The 19,635-nt window shown below is 46.1% G+C and overlaps 1 protein-coding gene across 4 annotated transcripts in view; it reads right to left on the minus strand.

The window, feature by feature from the left end:
• The window catches only part of RAB6A (RAB6A, member RAS oncogene family), an 82,490-nt gene that overhangs the window by 34,721 nt on the left and 28,134 nt on the right, over nucleotides 1-19,635 (minus strand). For 3 of the 4 annotated variants that reach the window (XM_074159827.1, XM_074159846.1, XM_074159837.1), the window contains exon 2: nucleotides 61-119. In XM_074159827.1, the coding sequence (XP_074015928.1) occupies nucleotides 61-119 (59 nt within the window). Of the gene's footprint in view, nucleotides 1-60; nucleotides 134-19,635 lie in introns of all 4 variants that reach the window. The other variant, XM_074159817.1, reaches the window with a different exon arrangement.

Genomic DNA, 19,635 nt, shown 5'->3' on the forward strand with positions numbered 1-19,635 from the left:
GCAGCGGAAGACTCAGCACAGGGGGGGCCTTACAGAAGACGATAAAAGGGATTAATTTACCTGGTAGGTGTTGTCAAAGCTGTCATACATGAACCTGGTGATCAAGGAAGTCTTCCCCACTAAAAAAAAAAAAGAAAAAAAGAAAAACAGATTTAAGGAACAATTTCAGTGCAAGTTTTAAGCAAATGATTTTAAAACGGTTTCAGGAAGAGTTTTGCTCTGTGTCCAACAGATCCGTACTGTGCAATTAAACTCCCTACAAGCAAAAGAGCAGTCGTTTGATTTTGCAATTGCGAAGTCACTAATAGGTACATTTTTCTGAAAAAGGCTGGCTCCTGCATCATACCCGAGCAGCAGTTTTACTCTTAAACATCCCCGATTCAAGACGAAACTTGAACTAATTCGCTTGTTCCAGTTTCTGCCACATCATTCAGAAATTTTAGTCGAATGAAACGCACAAGTGTAACAGGTCTGAGAACCCCTACAACAAATTCTTAGACACCAGACGGCTCTTCTCGCTCATAAAACAAGGTAGATACGTCGCTTTAAAACACATCGTGCTGTGCACCCCCTTAATGTCACACTCTCTGTATTTGTCACACGAACGGCAGTCCCTGCCGTAGTATAAGACTGAAGAGCATCAGCCTTGAGAGGCTTGTTTACCATCTGCCCACGACGCCCACAAGTCCTGAGATCTCCGTTAATGTCATCCTTCCTTTGACGAGGGATTTTACTACACCTTTTTGTGGCAAAAGGCTCATACGCTGTTAAAAATGCCATTATCCGCCCCAATGATGGGGGCTGTACTGGGCAATGGAGAGGCCCCACCTCAAAGGCTGGGTCCAGTTTTGGGCCCCTCACCACAAAAAGGACATTGAGGCGCTCAAAAGACATTGAGGCGGGTCCAGAGAAGGTGAACAGAGCTGGTGAAGGGTCTGGAGAACAAGTCTTGTGGGTCCTGATGGGATGCACCCGCAAGTGCTGAGGGAGCTGGAAGAAGTCATTGCTGAGCCACTCTCCATCATCTTCAAAAAGTCCCAGAGAACAGGTGAGGTGCCTGAGGGCTGGAGGAAAGCCAATGTCCAGGTGGGTTTGAATGCCTCCAGAGAAGGAGACTCCACCACCTCTCTGGGCAGCCTCTTCCAGGGATCTGCCACCCTCACAGGAAAGAAGTTCCTCCTCAGGTTTAGGTGGAACTTCTTATGTCCAAGTTTGTGCCCGTTTCCTCTTGTCCTGTCACTGGGCACCACTGGAAAAAGACTGGCCCCATCCTCCTGACACCCACCCTTTAAGTATTTATAGGTGTTGATCAGATCCCCCCTCAGTCTTCTCTTCTCCAGACTAAAAAGACCCAAGTCCCTCAGCCTTTCCTCATCAGAGAGATGCTCCAGGCCCCTCATCAACTTTCTGGTCCTCTGCTGTACCCTCTCCAGCAGTTCCCTGTCCTTCTTGAACTGGGGAGCCCAGAAGTGGTCCCAGTGCTCCAGTTGTGGCCTCCCCAGGGCAGAGGGGCAATAGGCTTCCAGAGATGTCAGTTCTCTGCAAGGGTGACCATCAAGGGAGCAGGAGAATTTAAGCCAAGATTTTGGGGGTAGGGGTCTAGTTTTTGGGGTGGTTTCTTGATTTTGAGGGGTTTTTTTAAATCTTAGCGTAAAACTTTCAACAAACTCTCCAGTATCGTACTAAGCAGCATTTGAATTCATCTGTGAACTTCAGTTAACTCTGTAGAAGCACTAAACCAACAGGAACCCAGGAGACAGCCTTTGAGAAAAAGGATTTTCCCAAGTGTCAGGATTTGAATTCCTGCGTGCATTTTTAACATATTCCCCTCCACAGGCATAATCAGGTTTCCCCCGAAGTTTAAAAGCTGCCTTCGCAAAGGCAGAGCAAATATTCCCCTTGGGGAGTAGGTTTTGGGAAGCAACGCATCTCACATGGGCAGGACTTCTGAATCCCTTACTCAGTTTTGTCCCAGCACCCCTCTCTACTCCCCCCCGAGATGTGTTGAAGAACAGCACAAGCTGGTGCAGGACAAACAGCCATGGGATGGGACAGGAGGAAGGTTTCACTCCAGACCCAACAACTCAAAGCCTCGAGAGACAGAGAACAGCAAATCCCACCCCTTCCCACTAGAGAACACACTATAAATGCCAATAACTGGTTTGCAGCACCACAAAGAAGCTGGCTTTTCATCACGTGGCCAACGAAGCAAACAGTCAAATTTAATTCTTTAGAGGTGCAACGGGATCCAGGATCACAGAATCACAGAATGCTATGGGGTCGGAAGGGACCTCTGGAGATCATCTAGTCCAACCCCCCTGCCAGAGCAGGTCCACCCAGAGCAGGTTGCACAGGAACGTGTCCAGGTGGCTTTGGAATGTCTCCAGAGAAGGAGACTCCACCACCTCTCTGGGCAGCCTCCTCCAGGGCTCTGCCACCCTCACAGGAAAGAAGTTCCTCCTCATGTTGAGATGGAACTTCTTATGTTCAAGTTTGTGCCCGTTCCCTCTTGTCCTGTCACTGGGCACCACTGGAAAAAGACTGGCCCCATCCTCCTGACACCCACCCTTGAAGTATTTATAGGTGTTGATCAGATCCCCCCTCAGTCTTCTCTTCTCCAGACTAAAAAGACCCAAGTCCCTCGGCCTTTCCTCATAAAAGAGATGTTCTAGTCGCCTAATTGTCTTTGTGGTCCTCTGCTGTACCCTCTCCAGCAGTTCCCTGTCCTTCTGGAACTGGGGAGCCCAGAACTGGACCCAGTGCTCCAGGTGTGGCCTCCCCAGGGCAGAGCAGAGGGGGAGGATGACCTCCCTCCACCTCCTGGTCACACTCTTCCTGATGCCCCCCAGGATGCCATTGGCCTTCTTCGCCACAGGGGCACATTGCTGGCTCATGGTCATGCTGTTGTCCACCAGGACTCCCAGGTCTTTTTCCTCAGAGCTGCTCGGACGTAATCAAACCCTCGAAATACTTTTTTTTGGTAAGTCACAACCCCTGAAGGACACTGAAGTCTTCTGGCAAATCATTTCCCTTCCCACCTACACTGAGATGTTCCAGAGGGAGTCTGTCTAGAAACTATAAAATCTGAAAAGATTTTCTATTTCATATTATTTCAGCTTCCCTACCCTACCTTCACTCACTTCACAAAAAAAGGGGGGAAATAAGGTTCCCCTAGGTTTACTTATATTTAAATATCTGCTTCAAGCAACGTTTGGATAGAGTGTCTTAACGTAATTCAGATGTAAGCCATTTCTTCTCCAAACAGACCAAGGTTTTCTTTACATACTACGTAACAGTGGTATGTAAAGAGGCATTTATGTGTGTATGTATGTCAATAGGCACCAGGTCAAGTTAGAATTAATACCAACTGCTTCGAGTTTCAATTCCACAATGATTACTGGAGCGTCACCATTTCTCCCTTTAAAAAAAAAAAAAAAAAAAAAAAGACTTGCTTTAAAAATGCTGGCAGAAGCGAAAGCCCACAATTCCCACCCTATCTATAATTAAAAGGAAAAAGTCAGTGAATCTTCTCTTCAGAAATTCGCAAGTTTAGATTATATAAACAGACACCTTGTCCAGAGGGTTACAGGCTTTAAATATTCCCCTCTTTAAAAAAGAGCCACTCCTAATACTTCACAGCATCTCACCTCTCCCCACGCACGCCGCCCTGCCTGCCAATGGCAGAAACTATCCCCAGCCCTACAAAAAATAACCGGGATGAATCACCTTCAGATTCAGATCCCATCTGTTGCGCGCTAAAGCGACGTGGATGCATATGCCGATTCTCCTGCGGAAGGCGTGCTGCTCTAAGCCCTGTTGCAGAGAGCTTGAATGGAGAATAAAAACGCACAGAAATTAATTTATTGTCAATTTTTCCCCATACGGAGGCAGAGCACAAGCCCCTGGGCTGCAGCACTCTCACACAAGATTTTGTGAGTACACCGAGTATTTAAACGTGCAAACCGTATTTATGATGGACCTACTACAACAAATTAAATTCCCGGAAAGGGATTTAGCACACGTCAACCTGCAGAAATAGCTGATGTTTAGGGCTACAAAGATGATGAGGGGACTAGAACATCTCTCTGATGAGGAAAGGCTGAGGGACTTGGGGCTTTTTAGTCTGGAGAAGAGAAGACTGAGGGGGGATCTGATCAACACCTATAAATACTTAAAGGGGGGGTGTCAGGAGGACGGGGCCAGTCTTTTTCCAGTGGTGCCCAGGGACAGGACAAGAGGAAATGGGCACAAACTTGAACATAAAAAGTTCCACCTAAACACGAGGAGGAACTTCTTCACTTTGAGGGTGGCAGAGCCCTGGAAGAGGCTGCCCAGAGAAGTGGTGGAGTCTCCTTCTCTGGAGACATTCCAAACCTGCCTGGACACGTTCCTGTGCAACCTGCTCTGGGTGACCCTGCTCTGGCAGGGGGTTGGACTGGATGATCTCCAGAGGTCCCTTCCAACCCCAGATCATTCTGTGATTCTGTTTTTCCCCTCCCTTGGCAGAGCAAGAAGGAAGGGCCATTGAACCACAGGTTGCCTTTAGAGTCAAGCCCCTGGGCTCTTGGATGAGTTTTATTTTTACATCAGTTTTTAATCGAAACATCACAACGGAGCATTAAGCCCCTGTGCATGACTTTAAAAAGAAATAAATGTAACAATAATAACGAACATTGCCCAAAAAAGAACCGATTTGTTGACTGAGGATCTGCAGGAGAGTCTGAATCTCATTCTGTTACATATTTTCACTCGCTTTCCATCCTGCCGTGCTGGCCGTGTGTTTATCAAAGGCACAGGAAGCCTTAATTTGGGAGTGCTTGGAAGCAAGTTAGAAGACAGAACCAGAATTCAAAATAATCTTGAAAAATGCAGAAGTGACCTCGAGAGGAAAATGAAGCTCAGCAGGGAGAAGTAGCACAAGGTAACACACACAGCCAAGAACAACCGGCTGCTTAAAACACAGATCCCAACCAACCAGGGAAGGATTCCGGGAGTTACAACCGAAGGAAGCAGATAAGACAGTCAAGACTTCAGCCTTTTTTCATTAAGCAGTGGGGTTTTTTTTTAAAATCTACCGGGTTAATTTAATCTCTTGGAAAAATTTCAATACACAAATATGTGCAGGGCAGCGTTAGTCAGCGATGCAGCAGCATCCAACATCCTTTGGGCCAAAATATTTCTGGTACGCTGCTGGGACAGGAAAAAAAAAATAATAATAAAAAAAAAGAAGTTAACGTTATCCGTGGAGGAATAAAGGTGGGGGAGGAAATGCTGAGAATAGGGTTTTACCGCAGGGCACAGCTTTGGCTGGAGCAGCGCAGGGGATTCTGCTGGACACACCGACAGTAGGTGAAGAAAAACCTCAAAAGATTAAGCGAGTTGAGAAGGAGCATTTTGACAAGAAAAAAAAAGCAGCTTGTACCGTTTCCCAGACCAACTGAAAGGTGACGGAGAGCAGAGAAGTAACACAGTCATATGGAAAGGTGGTCTCTACATTCTTTGCCTTCCGTAGATCAAGATCTAACAGCTGAAAGCCAAGTCCAAACCAAGTCCTACCAGATCCATAGAACTGTCTAGGTCGGAAGAGACCTTTAAGATCATCTAGTCCAACCATGAACCTAACTCTGATAAAAACCCATCACTGAACCATGTCTCTAAGCTCTATGTCAACCCATCTTTTAAATACCTCCAGGGATGGTGCCTCAACCACTTCCCTGGGCAGCCCATTCCAAGGCTTAATAACCCTTCCAGTGTCAAAATTTTTCCTCATATCCACCCTAAACCTCCCCTGGCGCAACTTAAGGTATTTGTAGCCATGTGTTGCCTGGACTAATACGAGTACCATAGAATGGTCCAGGTTGGAAGGGACCTTTCAGATCATTGAGTCCAACCATCAACCCAACACTGACAAAACCACCCATGTCCCTCAACACCACATCTGCCTGGCTTTTAAATCCCTCCAGGTGTGACAATTCCACCACTGCCCTGGGCAGCCTCTGCCAAGGCTTTCGGGGGAGAAATTGTTCCTAATATCCATCCTAAACCTCCCCTGGCGCAACTTGAGGTTATTTCCTCCTGTCCCAACGCCTGTTCCTTGGGAGAAGAGACCGACCCCCCCTGGCTACACCCTCCTTTCAGGGAGTTGGAGAGAGCGAGAAGGTCTCCCCTCAGCCTCCTTTTCTCCAGGCTCAACACCCCCAGCTCCCTCAGCCGCTCCTCACAAGACTTGTGCTCCAGATCCCTCACCAGCTCCATTGACCTTCTCTGGACACGCTCCAGCTCCTCAATGACTTTTTCGTGGTGAGGGGCCCAAAACTGGTCCCAGCCCTCGAGGTGGGGCCTCACCAGTGCCCAGTACAGGGGGACAATCACCTCCCAAGTCCCACTCACCATGCTGTTCCTGATACAGGCCATGCCAGAAAAGGCATGCAATTTTGAAACTGAGGGTAATTAAACTCTGAAATAACAACGGATTCTCCTCCGTTCCTTGGGGCACAGAGTTCTCAGATGTCATTCCAGTGAAGGAATTTACATGCAAGGCATCCGAGAATTTGTTGAAGCAGAGGGAAGCTAAGAAAATAGGTGATTAAACAAAGAAATTATTTGTTCCAACACTGCACCTGAACATCAGTTTTGGAAACTCTTCTGTTGCTAATTAGCTGAACACCAGTAGCAGCATGGGTTTCATTAGATTAGTTTTTCTGCTGCTTCAAGCTTTTGATGCAGCAAAAACAAAGTCCCCATTAACCAGCTCCTTATCACACGGCCGTGGTGCAGACACCATCGCTTAAGTGCACAGATTATCAGTGTATACTCCTGGATGGGAAGGCAACCAGCCCCAACGGGAGTTTTTGATCTTGTATCCGACTTGCTCAGATGGTTTTTTCAGCTGTAGCAGCTCTGGAAGAATCTGGACCTAGAGATTGGTTTAGTGAAGGGCGCTGCACCTGGGGAGAAATAAACCCCTGCACCAGGACAGGTTGGGGGTGACCTGCTGGAGAGCAGCTCTGAGGAGAAAGACCTGGGAGTCCTGGGGGACAACAGCATGACCATGAGCCAGCAATGTGCCCTTGTGGCCAAGAAGGCCAATGGCATCCTGGGGGGCATCAGGAAGAGTGTGACCAGGAGGTGGAGGGAGGTCATCCTCCCCCTCTGCTCTGACCTGGGGAGACCACGTCTGGAGCACTGGGTCCAGTTCTGAGTTCCCCAGTTCAAGAAGGACAGAGAACTGCTGGAGAGGGTACCACAGAGGACCATCTAAACATGAGGAGGAACTTCTTCACTTTGAGGGTGAGCCCTGGAAGAGGCGGCCCAGAGAGGTGGTGGAGTCCCCTTCTCTGGAGACATTCCAAACCCACCTGGACACATTCCTGTGCAACCTGCTCTGGGTGGACCCGCTCTGGCAGGGGGTTGGACTAGATGTTCTCCAGAGGTCCCTGCCAACCCCATATCATTCTGTGGTTGCTAGTGGCTCCCATACTGAACTGCCTACTCGCCCTTGTAAGCATCAAACCTGAACAGCCCACTATTACTAATAAATACCGTGTGGTGCTTTTTCCTGGGAGGCTGGGGGAAGAGGAGCGAGAGAAGTGTTTTTGCTGTACAAAGCAATAAGTGGAAGCATTCATCCGCACTAATTCTGATAAGCTGCAACGTTTTAATACGTTATGCGACAGAAAGAAGTGGGCTGTTCTGATATATAAAAATAGGAAACTCCTAAAAGGGAAGGTTTCATCACTCGTTCAGCACAGAAAGAAGCAGATGCCCAAATACTAACGTCCTCCTAAATCAGCAACTGAATCAGTGGCAAACAGCAAAGCATCCAAGACACATAACTGAGTTAAAAGACAGGAACTTGTGAAGTTCCTATCAGCGAAATTGCCATTAAGGATGAGGGCCCAAATTCAAAGCCTTCAGCGGCTAATGGAGTCAACCTGATCGATACTCTTTGTCTGGAAGCCTTGAGCCACTGCCTAGCACTTATTTCAGAAAGAGCATTCATCTGCAAGATGAAATCAATACGCTAATCTCATAGTTCCAGCAACTTTGATCTGACAGCAGCGACTGGAGAGATTTCAAGGTCGTTCATCTGATTCTTGAGGACTGCCTCGCCCCGCTTCTGGGGCCTCGCACGCTGGAGATTTGTACGTCCAACGCCATCCACCACTAATGACATTGATTAATTGCACACAGAATACGTGCCACCGGCTACCGCTGGCAGCACCGCAGGCAGCACTTCACGCTGCGGGCTGTAACGAGTCACTGGGGAGACTCGCATGAGAGCAGGGGATGGGAGAGACCCATTAGATAATACAAACCATCTCTCCACCAGCGTGGGACTAGAAGGTCATTTACTGCCAGGCAAGAGTCTGCAAAAGGGATGAGGGAACAGTCAGGAGTGACCTACAAAGGAAAAGGAATTGGGATTGGGCCACTTGCACCTCATGAAGAGAAGCAGGCCTTAGAATCATAGGATGGTTTGAGTTGGAAGAGACCTTGGGCATCATCTAGTTCCACCCCCTACCATGGGCAGGAAAATCTCCCACCAGACCAGGTTGCTCAAAGCGCCATCCAACCTGGCCTTGAACCCCTCCAGGGATGGGGCAGCCACAGCTTCTCTGGGCAACCTGGGCCAGGCTCTCACCACTCTCACAGCAGAGAATTTCCTCCCCACATCTCATCTCAATCTCCCCTCTTTAAGTTTAAAACTGTCCCCCCTCGTCCTATGGCTCCCCTCCCTCATCAAGAGTCCCTCCTCACCTTTCCTGGAGCCTCCCCTTGAGGGACTGGAAGGGGCTCCAAGGTCTCCCCAGAGCCTTCTCTTCTCCAGGCTGAACCCCCCCAACTCTCTCAGCCTGTCCTCCCAGCAGAGGGGCTCCAGCCCTCCCAGCATCTCCGTGGCCTCCTCTGGCCCCGCTCCAACAGGTCCATGTCCTCCCTGTGCTGAGGACCATCTCTGTGGCCCTTCTCATTTCATTTTCTTACGCACATCCTTGCCTCTCCTCTATTCGAGATTCACATCTTGCCCAAGGATTCTTCCAGAAAAGCCAAGCTTAAATCTCCAAGTTCATCCTAGTTGCTGTTTAGCGCTTTCAAAGCCTCAGCAATAAAGAGGCTGAGCAATAAACCAAAAAACATCTGTGAAGCAAAATAATCTTAAAAATAAGCAATCTATCCAGCCTTTTCATTGTAAAGCTAAAAAACTCCACTTGGCCTCTCCCAGTTCCCAGGGGCAGACTGGGTTAACCGAGATGCAACCTGCTAAAAAGCGTAAGTTAAAGAAAGGAAGATGAAGAAAGCCTTCTCATCACACATCGGGAGAAATCGCGGTGTAATCCCAACATTTCACTTGCCCTTTGCAAGACTCCTTTAAGATCTGGTTGAAGGATAAATCTCAGTGACGCTACGACTTTCTTTCCCAGATAAGCTAAGCTCAAAATCTTCACGGGAAGCACTTCCTTTACTAGACACACCGGAACACAGTTTATCCGGCAATAACGGCGATGCTGACAAGGAACAGTATTTCTTACTGAGAAGTCAAACTTCATTCTGCCCTTAACTCCCAAAACAGATGACCCAATACCATTGGAGAAGCCTCGTTGAACCCTACAGCTCCAAGATCTTCCAACTACTGGAGATGTTGGATGTTTCACCCTCAAATTTGCTGGTACTTGAGACCCAAGGCTTAAAAGAGTTGGTGAAACTCAAAGACTGAATGCTGAGGATCAGAGAGCTCCCTAATCCAGACCTGGAAAAAACAACCCAAGGCAACAAGCCTTGAGGAAAAAGCATAGCTGAGAACAATATACTGAATTATGAATGCATGAAAACCATTTTTAGATTTTTATTTAAAAAGAAACCCCAAAAGGAGGATGCTCATAGTTGACTTAAAATGATCTGTATGAGCCAGCAATCAAGAAGAATATTTTTAGGTATGTCAGTCTGAGCTCTTAAAACAGAAATGCTGTATTAAAGTGATTAAAGCAGTTTCTTTAAAAAAAAAATAAATAAAAATCCTCCTCTGCTCTTCACTGTCAAGTATGGAAATGTCACCCGGTTCCCCCAAAGCAAGAAACAAAACTCATTCATTATCCCGAAGACGCTGACAGAGGCAGCAGACTGCATTCATCTACCAAATTCTCAGCAAAATTAAGTTTATCCGTAGTCGCAGCTGAGGAGTTCTGAGGACAGCATCGAGTCTAGTGACAGGGAGCAAAGGTAAAAGGCAGAGTTGATGAGGTCTCGCCTCCGCACCCTAATTAAAGAATTTTTTTTACCCTGAAGTTGTTTTTTTCCCCATTGATTCCGCTTCTGCTCAACTGTCAAACCTCTTTTATTCTGCCATTTCTTTCCCGACGCAAGACGCTGGATGAGATCAGACCAAAGGGCCATCTGAGCCGATACTTTGCATCCCTAAGTCCCCAATAACTAAATAAAAAGAATAAATTCAGGGATAAAAAAAAAATCAGAAGAAAGCCTGCAAAGAATAAACCTTCTTGAAACACATCCATGACTCTACCCTCAGTTAGTAGCTTTGTTTACAACTAAAACCATACAGTGTTGGGTTAAAAAACCCAACAAAATAGTTACTTTTAATTTAAAAACTATGGCTATAGATTATTATTTTTTATTTTAAGAGCAAAGGGCAATATTAAAATGTGATACTTCTCAGCCATTTTCAAGGCTTGTTTTGGCTCTGCAGGATAAAGCCGGTTGAAGGACGCTCTCCCAGCCTGGTCACTGAAATGGAACGGCTGCCCCCATTGATTCCAGGAAATAACACCATTTTGTACTGGTAACACTACAAAAATTGTGCAAGTCGCTTTCGTGCTACTTCAGTGGTTCTTGCATTATACCACAGCAGCAATGGCTTCTTTATCTACAAACAAAACGCTTCAAACAGCCTCTTTTAAGATAATTTATTCCCAGCCTAGTTAAAGATCTAGGTTATAAATTCTACTCTTGCCCTTTTAAACAGATTTGTTTTTTAAAGTCAGAATTTAAGATTCTGTTTAGGTATTTAATGTAGAATATCCAAAAAGTTACAGGGAAACAAACAAGACCCAGAAAAACAAGAAATAGTTTTGCTTTCTTTGAAGTAATTTTAGTGATTAAAGGGATGTTCCATCATTTTCTACTTTAAATATATTTTTATTTCATTCATCCTAGAGAACAGAGGCAACTCACCTCGATTGCCCAGGAAGGGGGTTGAGTCACCATCCCTGGATGTGTTTAAGAGCCGTTTAGATGTGGTGTTGGGGGATATGATAGAGGGAAGAACTTTTTAGTGTAGGGTAGATGGTTGGACTCGATGATCCCAAGGGTCTCTTCCAACCTGGATGATTCTCTGATTCTCTGATTCTATGATTTTAGTCGATTATATTTTTCATATTCACTTGAAATAGACCAAACAAAGGGCTAAAGCTGGCAGCCTAGATCGAACACCCAGAGATCAGCAACGGAAATTAAAGTCCCTGCAGTGAACTCGTCACCTTCAGATGGAGTGAAGCACAGGGAGCCCTGAGAAAGGAGCATACTCTGAATAAAAAGGCCATTTAACACACTTCCAGCAGGTTTGTCACTTCTATTTTAGTTGCAACTCCTTCGACAAAGGAAATTTGCAGCAACGTTGCTCTACACGGGAACTACGCGCCAGCGAAGACCTGCAGATAACCTGCTGATGCAAAACATCAAAATTTATATATATTTCTTCGGCAGTTCAGTAGACATTTTGGTCCGTCCTAAGGATACTTCTAAAATGCACAAAAAAAGAAGCCAAAGTCCTTCAAGAACTTAAAAGCAAGTTCTACGGGCTGCAGAAGACTGAAGTTTGCAAACCTCAGCGCTCGGAGTCCTCTCCTCAGCAGCAAACGGGAGGCAGCGGCACAGGAAACCAACTGTTGCTTTGCCAACAACAGCCCAACACCGTGAAAAAACCAGCAGGAAAGACGTTGCTGGCAGCGGCCAGCGGTTCGTACACGGTTGCAGGGGGACAGAAGGACAGACAACAGAGCAACCGACTCAGAAAGGAGTTTTTTTGGCAGTTTTATCTGTGTAGGTTTTATGGCATCCTACTCTGAAAAGTAATTCTAGAAAAGCAGACACAATCGATAACAACGTCACACAACTGTAGCTGACCTTTTTAGCCCAATGAATCCCTGCCAATCCTTAATTTCTTTTCAGGTCACCACCCACAACAAAGCTTTTTTTTTTTTCCTTCTTTAATTAAAAGCACTATTGAAAACTGTTTGATACAGTCCCAGATCAATTGCTTTGACCTCAGGGATTGCCAGTAGTCTATAGCACTCAATTTGGGAATCGTTGGCTTGTACCCACAAAGCAGAGTAGGTACATCACGTTACCGCTCCTGGGGTACACACATCTCACACCTTGCACATCTCACACCTTGCACAGCTGGATCAGTCCACACATCTGTAAAATTATGATGTCTGTACCATGCTATTCAATAATTCCAGGGATGTGCACTACGCTTATCAAAATCACAGAATCACAGAATGATATGGGGATGGAAGGGACCTCTGGAGATCATCCAGTCCAACCTCCCTGGTTGGAGGTCCACCCAGAGCAGGTTGCACAGGAACGTCTCCAGGCGGGTTTGGAATGTCTCCAGAGAAGGAGACTCCACCACCTCTCTGGGCAGCCTCTTCCAGGGATCTGCCACCCTCAAAGAGAAGAAGTTCCTCCTCGTGTTGAGATGGAACTTCTTATGTTCAAGTTTGTGCCCGTTCCCTCTTGTCCTGTCCCTGGGCACCACTGGAAAAAGACTGGCCCCATCCTCCTGACACCCACCCTTGAAGTATTTATAGACGTTGATCAGATCCCTCCTCAGTCTTCTCTTCTCCAGACTAAAAAGACCCAAGTCCCTCAGCCTTTCCTCGTTAAGAGAGATGCTCCAGGCCCCTCATCATCTTTGTGGTCCTCTGCTGTACCCTCTCCAGCAGTTCCCTGTCCTTCTGGAACTGGGGAGCCCAGAACTGGACCCAGTGCTCCAGGTGTGGCCTCCCCAGGGCAGAGCAGAGGGGGAGGATGACCTTCCTCGACCTGTTGGTCACACTTTTCCCCATGCAGCCCAGGATGCCATTGGCCTTCTTGATGGCACAAGGGCACATTGCTGGCTCATGGTCGTCCTGTTGTCCACCAGGACTCCCAGGTCTTTTTCCCCAGAGCTGCTCTCCAGCAGGTCACCCCCAACCTGCAGTTAAAAGTCTGCAAGAAGGCATTAAATCAGCACCAAGGTAGCAGGTATATGGCAATGAGTTCCTTTTGATTTGAATTAAAAAAAAACAGAAGCTTAAGGAATAACTGCCCATTTAGAGCGTTATTTCATACAACACAGTATCTCCAGTATCTAACAACACTGTAGCCTCTTACAACTGGAGGTGAGAAAAGAACAAAGCTCAAGTTGCCATCAACAATGCCTCCTCTGACATCTCTCTGCCTTTTCCACCCCAAATGAAAACAAAGCAACAGATCGAGACAGTAAACCACAGGTAAAACATGGGTTAGAATGCACCAGAGTAAGGTCCACCAGGATTTTCTCTAACTCCAGCAACCTGTGAAAAGATGCATCACCCTTCCCAGCATTTTTCCCACCTGCCCTTCTGGGTTCCAGCACTGGAAGAGATACTTCACGTTGAATTTGGTTGTCACAGCTCGGACTGACCAGCCATTATCTGTTATTAGATGTTTTAACATGCCCAGGAACCGGCAGCGGAGGATTCCCATAGTCCAGTTTCATTCCCGTCCTTAGTGAACTACAGGGAAAGGGGTGATTCACATTTGCATATTTTCTATTTACATTTGTTAGCCATCAGTTGACAAAACAAGAAGAAATAACTGACCAAAGTCATCATCACAGCTGTTCAAAGACTAGTGATATCAGAAACAATCAAAATTAGAAGCAACTCTACAGAAATTAACGGACTGGATAATACAAGAGACTCTGCAGCCCAAGGTAATCCTGAAGCACATCAACTATTTGGTTTTTTTCCATCCCAGGAATTTTGGTCCGGAACTGGACATTAAATAGAATCAACATCTTTACTAACCTTGAGGCCCTAAATTCATAATGTGAAGTAATTAATAGCAGTGCCCAATCTTCTGGCTCAGGTTAAGATGGGCTGCTCATCATCGAGCTCCCGTTCCGATAAGGTGCAGGGCAGGGAGGGGTTAATCCTCTTAAAAATTCACCTTTTTTTTCCAGCATATAATTTAACACCTTCCCAGATGAACAGCAATGGCATCGCCCCAGTGAAGAAAACCGAGAGGAGGGCTCTACACCAAATGGTGGTGAATTGAAGCTGATCAGAGGGCTGGAGCACCTCCCCTATGAAGACAGGCTGAGAGAGCTGGGGTTGTTCAGCCCGGAGAAGAGAAGGCTCCGGGGACACCTCACAGCAGCCTTCCAATATCTGAAGGGAGCCTCCAGGAGAGCCGGAGAGGGACTCTTTGTCAGGAGATGGAGTGACAGGACAAGGGGTAATGGTTTTAAATCGGAAGAGGGGAGATTTAGATGAGATATTAGGAGGAAATTCTTTGCTGTGAGGGTGGTGAAGCACTGGCCCAGGTTGCCCAGGGAAGTTGTGGCTGCCCCATCCCTGGAAGTGTTTAAGGCCAGGCTGGATGGGGCTTTGAGCAACCTGCTCTAGTGGAGGTGTCCCTGCCCGTGGCAGGGGGGCTGGAACTCGATGATCTTTAAGGTCCCTTCCAACTCTAACCATTGTATGTTTCTATGATTCTATGAACGAGATCTGGCCATCGAACCAGTGAAAAGACCAAGAGGTAACCGGCCTCAGAAACACACCCTTTCCCCTCCCCTCCACACAGAGCCCCAAGGATTTTAAAGTACTGAAAGATACTGAAGAAAAGCTACTTGTTTTCTCATTGTAAATTCGATTCCCTTAGTCCTTACAAAGATTCTATCCAAACTGGACTTTCCAAGGCAAGCTGAGACAGTTTTATCACAGCTGAGCATCTGATTTAAGGCACAAAGACGAGTTTTTCCTCATTATTACAATTAAGTAAGAAATAGCGCAGCCAGAATGTTTGCTGTTGAGGAAATTTCCATTGTTTTTTTTTTTTTTTTTAACCATGTAACAACCAAGCACCTTGAACACAGAATCATAGGATTGTCTAGGTTGGAAGGGACTTTTAAGATCATCTAGTCCAACCATCAACCTAACTCTGATTAAAAAAAAAAAATTACAAAAAAATCACTGAACCATGTTACATCAGCCAACTCTTTGTGCTGGAAGAATTTCCGGAACAAAATATTTTAAAGCCTCGATATCTCCGCAGTTGCCAGCAATTTCACAAACCAGAAACTGTGACATCAGCCTTTTAGCTCACTAGACAAGCCTTTCAGCTCTCCGACGTTAAAAAAAAAAACAAAAACCCAAACCCCTGCATTTAACAAACTAGAACAGACCATAAGTTAAGTACACAAGCCCAAATGGATGGTAGGAAGCCTGCATGAATATTTATGACTGTCTGGTGCAGAACAGCAGGAAGGGAAGCAACAGAGTCGAGTGAAGTGGCATGATATAACAAGGAATGACACCTACCTAGCAGATGAGCACACAGAAAGCTCTTATGTGAATGGCTGATATCATCCTGCAGCTTCATTCTCACACGCTACGATAACAGGGACACAAAGAAAGGAAGCAAGTCCATTTTCACAGCAGCACCATCTTAAACACTAAGCATATGAAAAAAAGATGGGACGATCCCGCATTTCGCACACGTTGCTGTTGACTCAATGCGTTTCCTTGCAGAGACAGAGGGGACGATATGATTTTCCTAAAGGATGCTGAAGAGTTACAGCAAAAATATCTACTGTGTCTATATTTGTTATAGTCCCAGGAAAGCAGTGAAATTTGCAGCTCCTTAAGTCTCGGTGAAACGTCTTCAAACAGAAGACACCACTAAAGCTGCTTCATAGAATCATAGGATGGTTTGGGTTGGAAGGGACCTTAAAGATCATCCAGGTCCAAACCCCTTGCCCTGGGCAGGGACACCTCCCACCAGACCAGGTTGCTCAAAGCCCCCTCCAACCTGGCCTTCAACCCCTCCAGGGATGGGGCAGCCACAGCTTCTCTGGGCAACCTGGGCCAGGCTCTCACCACCCTCACAGCAGAGAATTTCTTCCCCAGATCTCATCTCCATCTCCCCTCTTTCAGTGTCAAACCCTTCCCCCTCCTCCTAGGGCTCCCCTCCCTCATCAAGAGTCCCTCCCCAGCTCTCCTGGAGGTATCTCCCTTCAGATACTGGAAGGTTTGTCACTCAGGAGGCAAAAATTCAACTCTCCTCCCCAGCCACAATCAAAGATTAATTTTTTAATGGTTTTTAATTGAGGAATACACATCTCAAGCGATGCCCAAAATTATGCGAGTTCCACAAGTATTTGAAACCTTGCGGGAAGACATGCCCTTGCTACTGAGAAATAAATAGGAAATATAATTTTGTCACAACCCCGATGTCATCAGAGCAAAGGGGGTTTAGTTCCAGTCAATCTCTGCAGGCAATAACCCACACAAACAAGAGTTTTCACGGCTGCTGCCTGGCCCACTGCTCTCCCCTGTCAAGCATTTCCATAATTTACAAAAGGGGATCAATTACTCCCTTATCTACAACAACCAGTAATCAAATGATTAACACTTCAGTAACTGCCTTATTAAAAAAAAAAAAAAAAAGACGACTATGAAAATACATGTTGGTCTGAAAAGCTCATTAACATCAATTTTCATTCAGTCTTTTATTGGAGTACCTCAGAAGAGGATACACACAGGAAGGACATGGACCTGCTGGAAAGGGTCCAGCAGAGGGCCACGGAGATGATCAGAGGGCTGGAGCACCTCCCCTATGAAGACAGGCTGAGAGAGCTGGGGTTGTTCAGCCTGGAGAAGAGAAGGCTCCGGGGACACCTCATGGCAGCCTTCCAATAGCTGAAGGGAGCCTCCAGGAGAGCCGGAGAGGGACTCTTGGTCAGGAGACGTAGTGACAGCACAAGGGGTAACGGTTTTAAATTGGAAGAGGGGAGATTTAGATGAGATATTAGGAGGAAATTCTTCCCTGTGAGGGTGGTGAAGCACTGGAAGAGGTTGCCCAGGGAAGTTGTGGATGCCCCATCCCTGGAAGTGTTCAAGGCCAGGCTGGATGGGGCTTTGAGCAACCTGCTCTAGTGGAGGTGTCCCTGCCCATGGCAGGGGGGTTGGAACTCCATGATCTTTAAGGTCCCTTCCAACTCTAACCATTCTATGATTCTATTCTAGGATGTACACGGGGCTGTTTTCCTGACAGAAGCCATGAGGCCCTGCTTGTGCAACAATACTTCACCCAAGACAGAAGGAAATTGAGGTTGAAGCACTTTTTTGACCTAGAAAGTATTTTTTTTTCCCAGGGTCCTGCTAATAACCGTGCCCAGCAAGGCCTGTGACACGTGAACGCTGGTGTTACACAAACGCAGAAGCTTTAGCAACATCAATTTTCTTCTAACCCGGCTTCTTACATTCATCCCAAAGAAACCACCAGCTCTGGTTCAACAAGAGCAGACTTGAACGGGAAAGGATCCTGTCTCAACAGCAAAGCATGATTTTTGATAGCCAGGTCGTCCCTGACAATATATATATTTCATTTATTGGCCTGCTAATTAGGAAGAAGATTCTTACTCACTAATTAAAAGCCCTGCAGATAGCAGATTATTTATACTGATACGTGGACACCTGCTTTTGGTGCTTTACTGAGAGGGATTAGGACTGAGGGATTGGCAAAACCATGGCCTGAAAAGCTGCCCTGGCCACAGCGAATTGTCTTCCAGCGAGATTCTGCAATAGATTTTGGCACAAGTATTAAATTTTCACGAGTACCAAGTACCGCGCTCGATGAGAAAATTGTCCTTCAAGTTCAGTCTGCCACAAGACAACTGTGAATATTTCAAGGGAACTTGAGAGGATCTGCATTAATGGAAGAATTAGTTTGGGTCAGGTTTCTAGTCCAGATTTCTTTTTCCTCTCTAATATTATTACAGAGACACACAAAAAAACAGCAGCTCTGTGAAACTACACTCCCAATCTTGCTCTTAAGTAAAAGCCAATACAATGCACTGCAGAGAACATTTGCAAAACTTGAGGATTTTTTTTTTCTCTCTCTATAAGAGAGAGGAAAAAAAAAAAAAGCTTTCTAAAACCTAGCAGTTCAGAATCGGTTCATGTCTCAAATTTGAATTTCTCAGCCTTACTTTTGATTAGCTACACATCTAGATAGACACACGCTTGGGTTTAATGTTAATGGTTTCATCTCCATAACAAAGAATGCACAGCTCATCAGTGAAAACTATTAAAAGACTGCTTTTTCCTTAAGTGAAAAAGTTTTTACTTTATTCCTAATCTTGCACTATACATTTTCCCAGTCTAATCCCCATTATACACTACTGCAGTTTTCTGCGTATATTTGGCAAAAGAGTTACCATGGAATGGTTTGGGTTGGAAGGAACCTTTTAAAGACCATCTTGTCCGAGCCCCCTGCCATGGGCAGGGACATCTTGCAGTAGATGTTGGTTAGTACCAACTTTGCTGGTTTTCATTCTAAAAATCTCAGGTTGGGCTTCCCTTCCCCAAGGGACCCTGCTCTTAACGCTGAGAAAAAATGCTCAGAGAGGAACAGTGAATGGTATAATTTCTGCCACCAAAAAAGATGCGAGCAGACACACTGACAAGTGGAAAAGCCCCTTGTTCTGTTGGGAGAGGTCTTATGGTCACATCTCACCAGAAGATTCCGCCTTTCACTTTGACAGCTGAGCTGGCTCACTCCTATTTTAACAGTTTAGCAACTCCAGTTTGCTCAAATTTTCACACCACCCTTTTAAAAAAGCTTATGTTCAAGTATTTTGTGTCCTAAACCAGGCTCTGCTGAGATCAAGATCATCTACTAATACCTCCGGAAACCTTTTGGGGAAGTGTGGACCAGGAAAGGTGTGAAAAATACTGTCCTTGCAAGCGGCCGTTGAGCCCCTCTCTTTGACTTCAGGCTGCAGAGGTGGGACACAGACCCCGGGAAACACTTGTTCACAGACTGTCTCTGCAACAGGGAGGGAACAGACAATTCTCAGCCAACAGGAAACACTCAAGAGAACGTCCTCAGCGTCACAAGGCAGAGACTGAACTATTAAAAGCACAGTTGTACTGTATAAAAAACTAACAGCCTATGAGGTTCAGAGAAGAACCTGCCTTGCTCTCCTCAACACGAAACGCCGGTCCTTCTGGCACCAGGGTCCTTTTGCGCAAGACCTGTCAGAACATCCTCATTAGGATCTTCGCTAATTGCTTTCAAGCAGCGCACCCCAAACCTTGCTTCAGCTCGTCTCAGCGTCCGTGACGCCGCAGCTCCTGAAAAACCGCATGCCCTACCCCATACAATCCCACCACGAGCTCTGAAGTCACGGTACGCTTATGTTAAACCTCACATACACGTTCCCCAGGGATAGAAAATGGACAAGAAATTGCCTCTAACAAGCAGAGTAACAATTCTCCCAAAGGATCCTACCTTTTATGCAACCACTCCACCAAGATCCTAATGCCACACTATGGAGAAAAAAAAAAAAAAAAAAAGAAAGAAGTC

Source organism: Numenius arquata, chromosome 1 (genome assembly GCF_964106895.1).
Source record: "Numenius arquata chromosome 1, bNumArq3.hap1.1, whole genome shotgun sequence".
NCBI classification, from domain to species: domain Eukaryota; kingdom Metazoa; phylum Chordata; class Aves; order Charadriiformes; family Scolopacidae; genus Numenius; species Numenius arquata.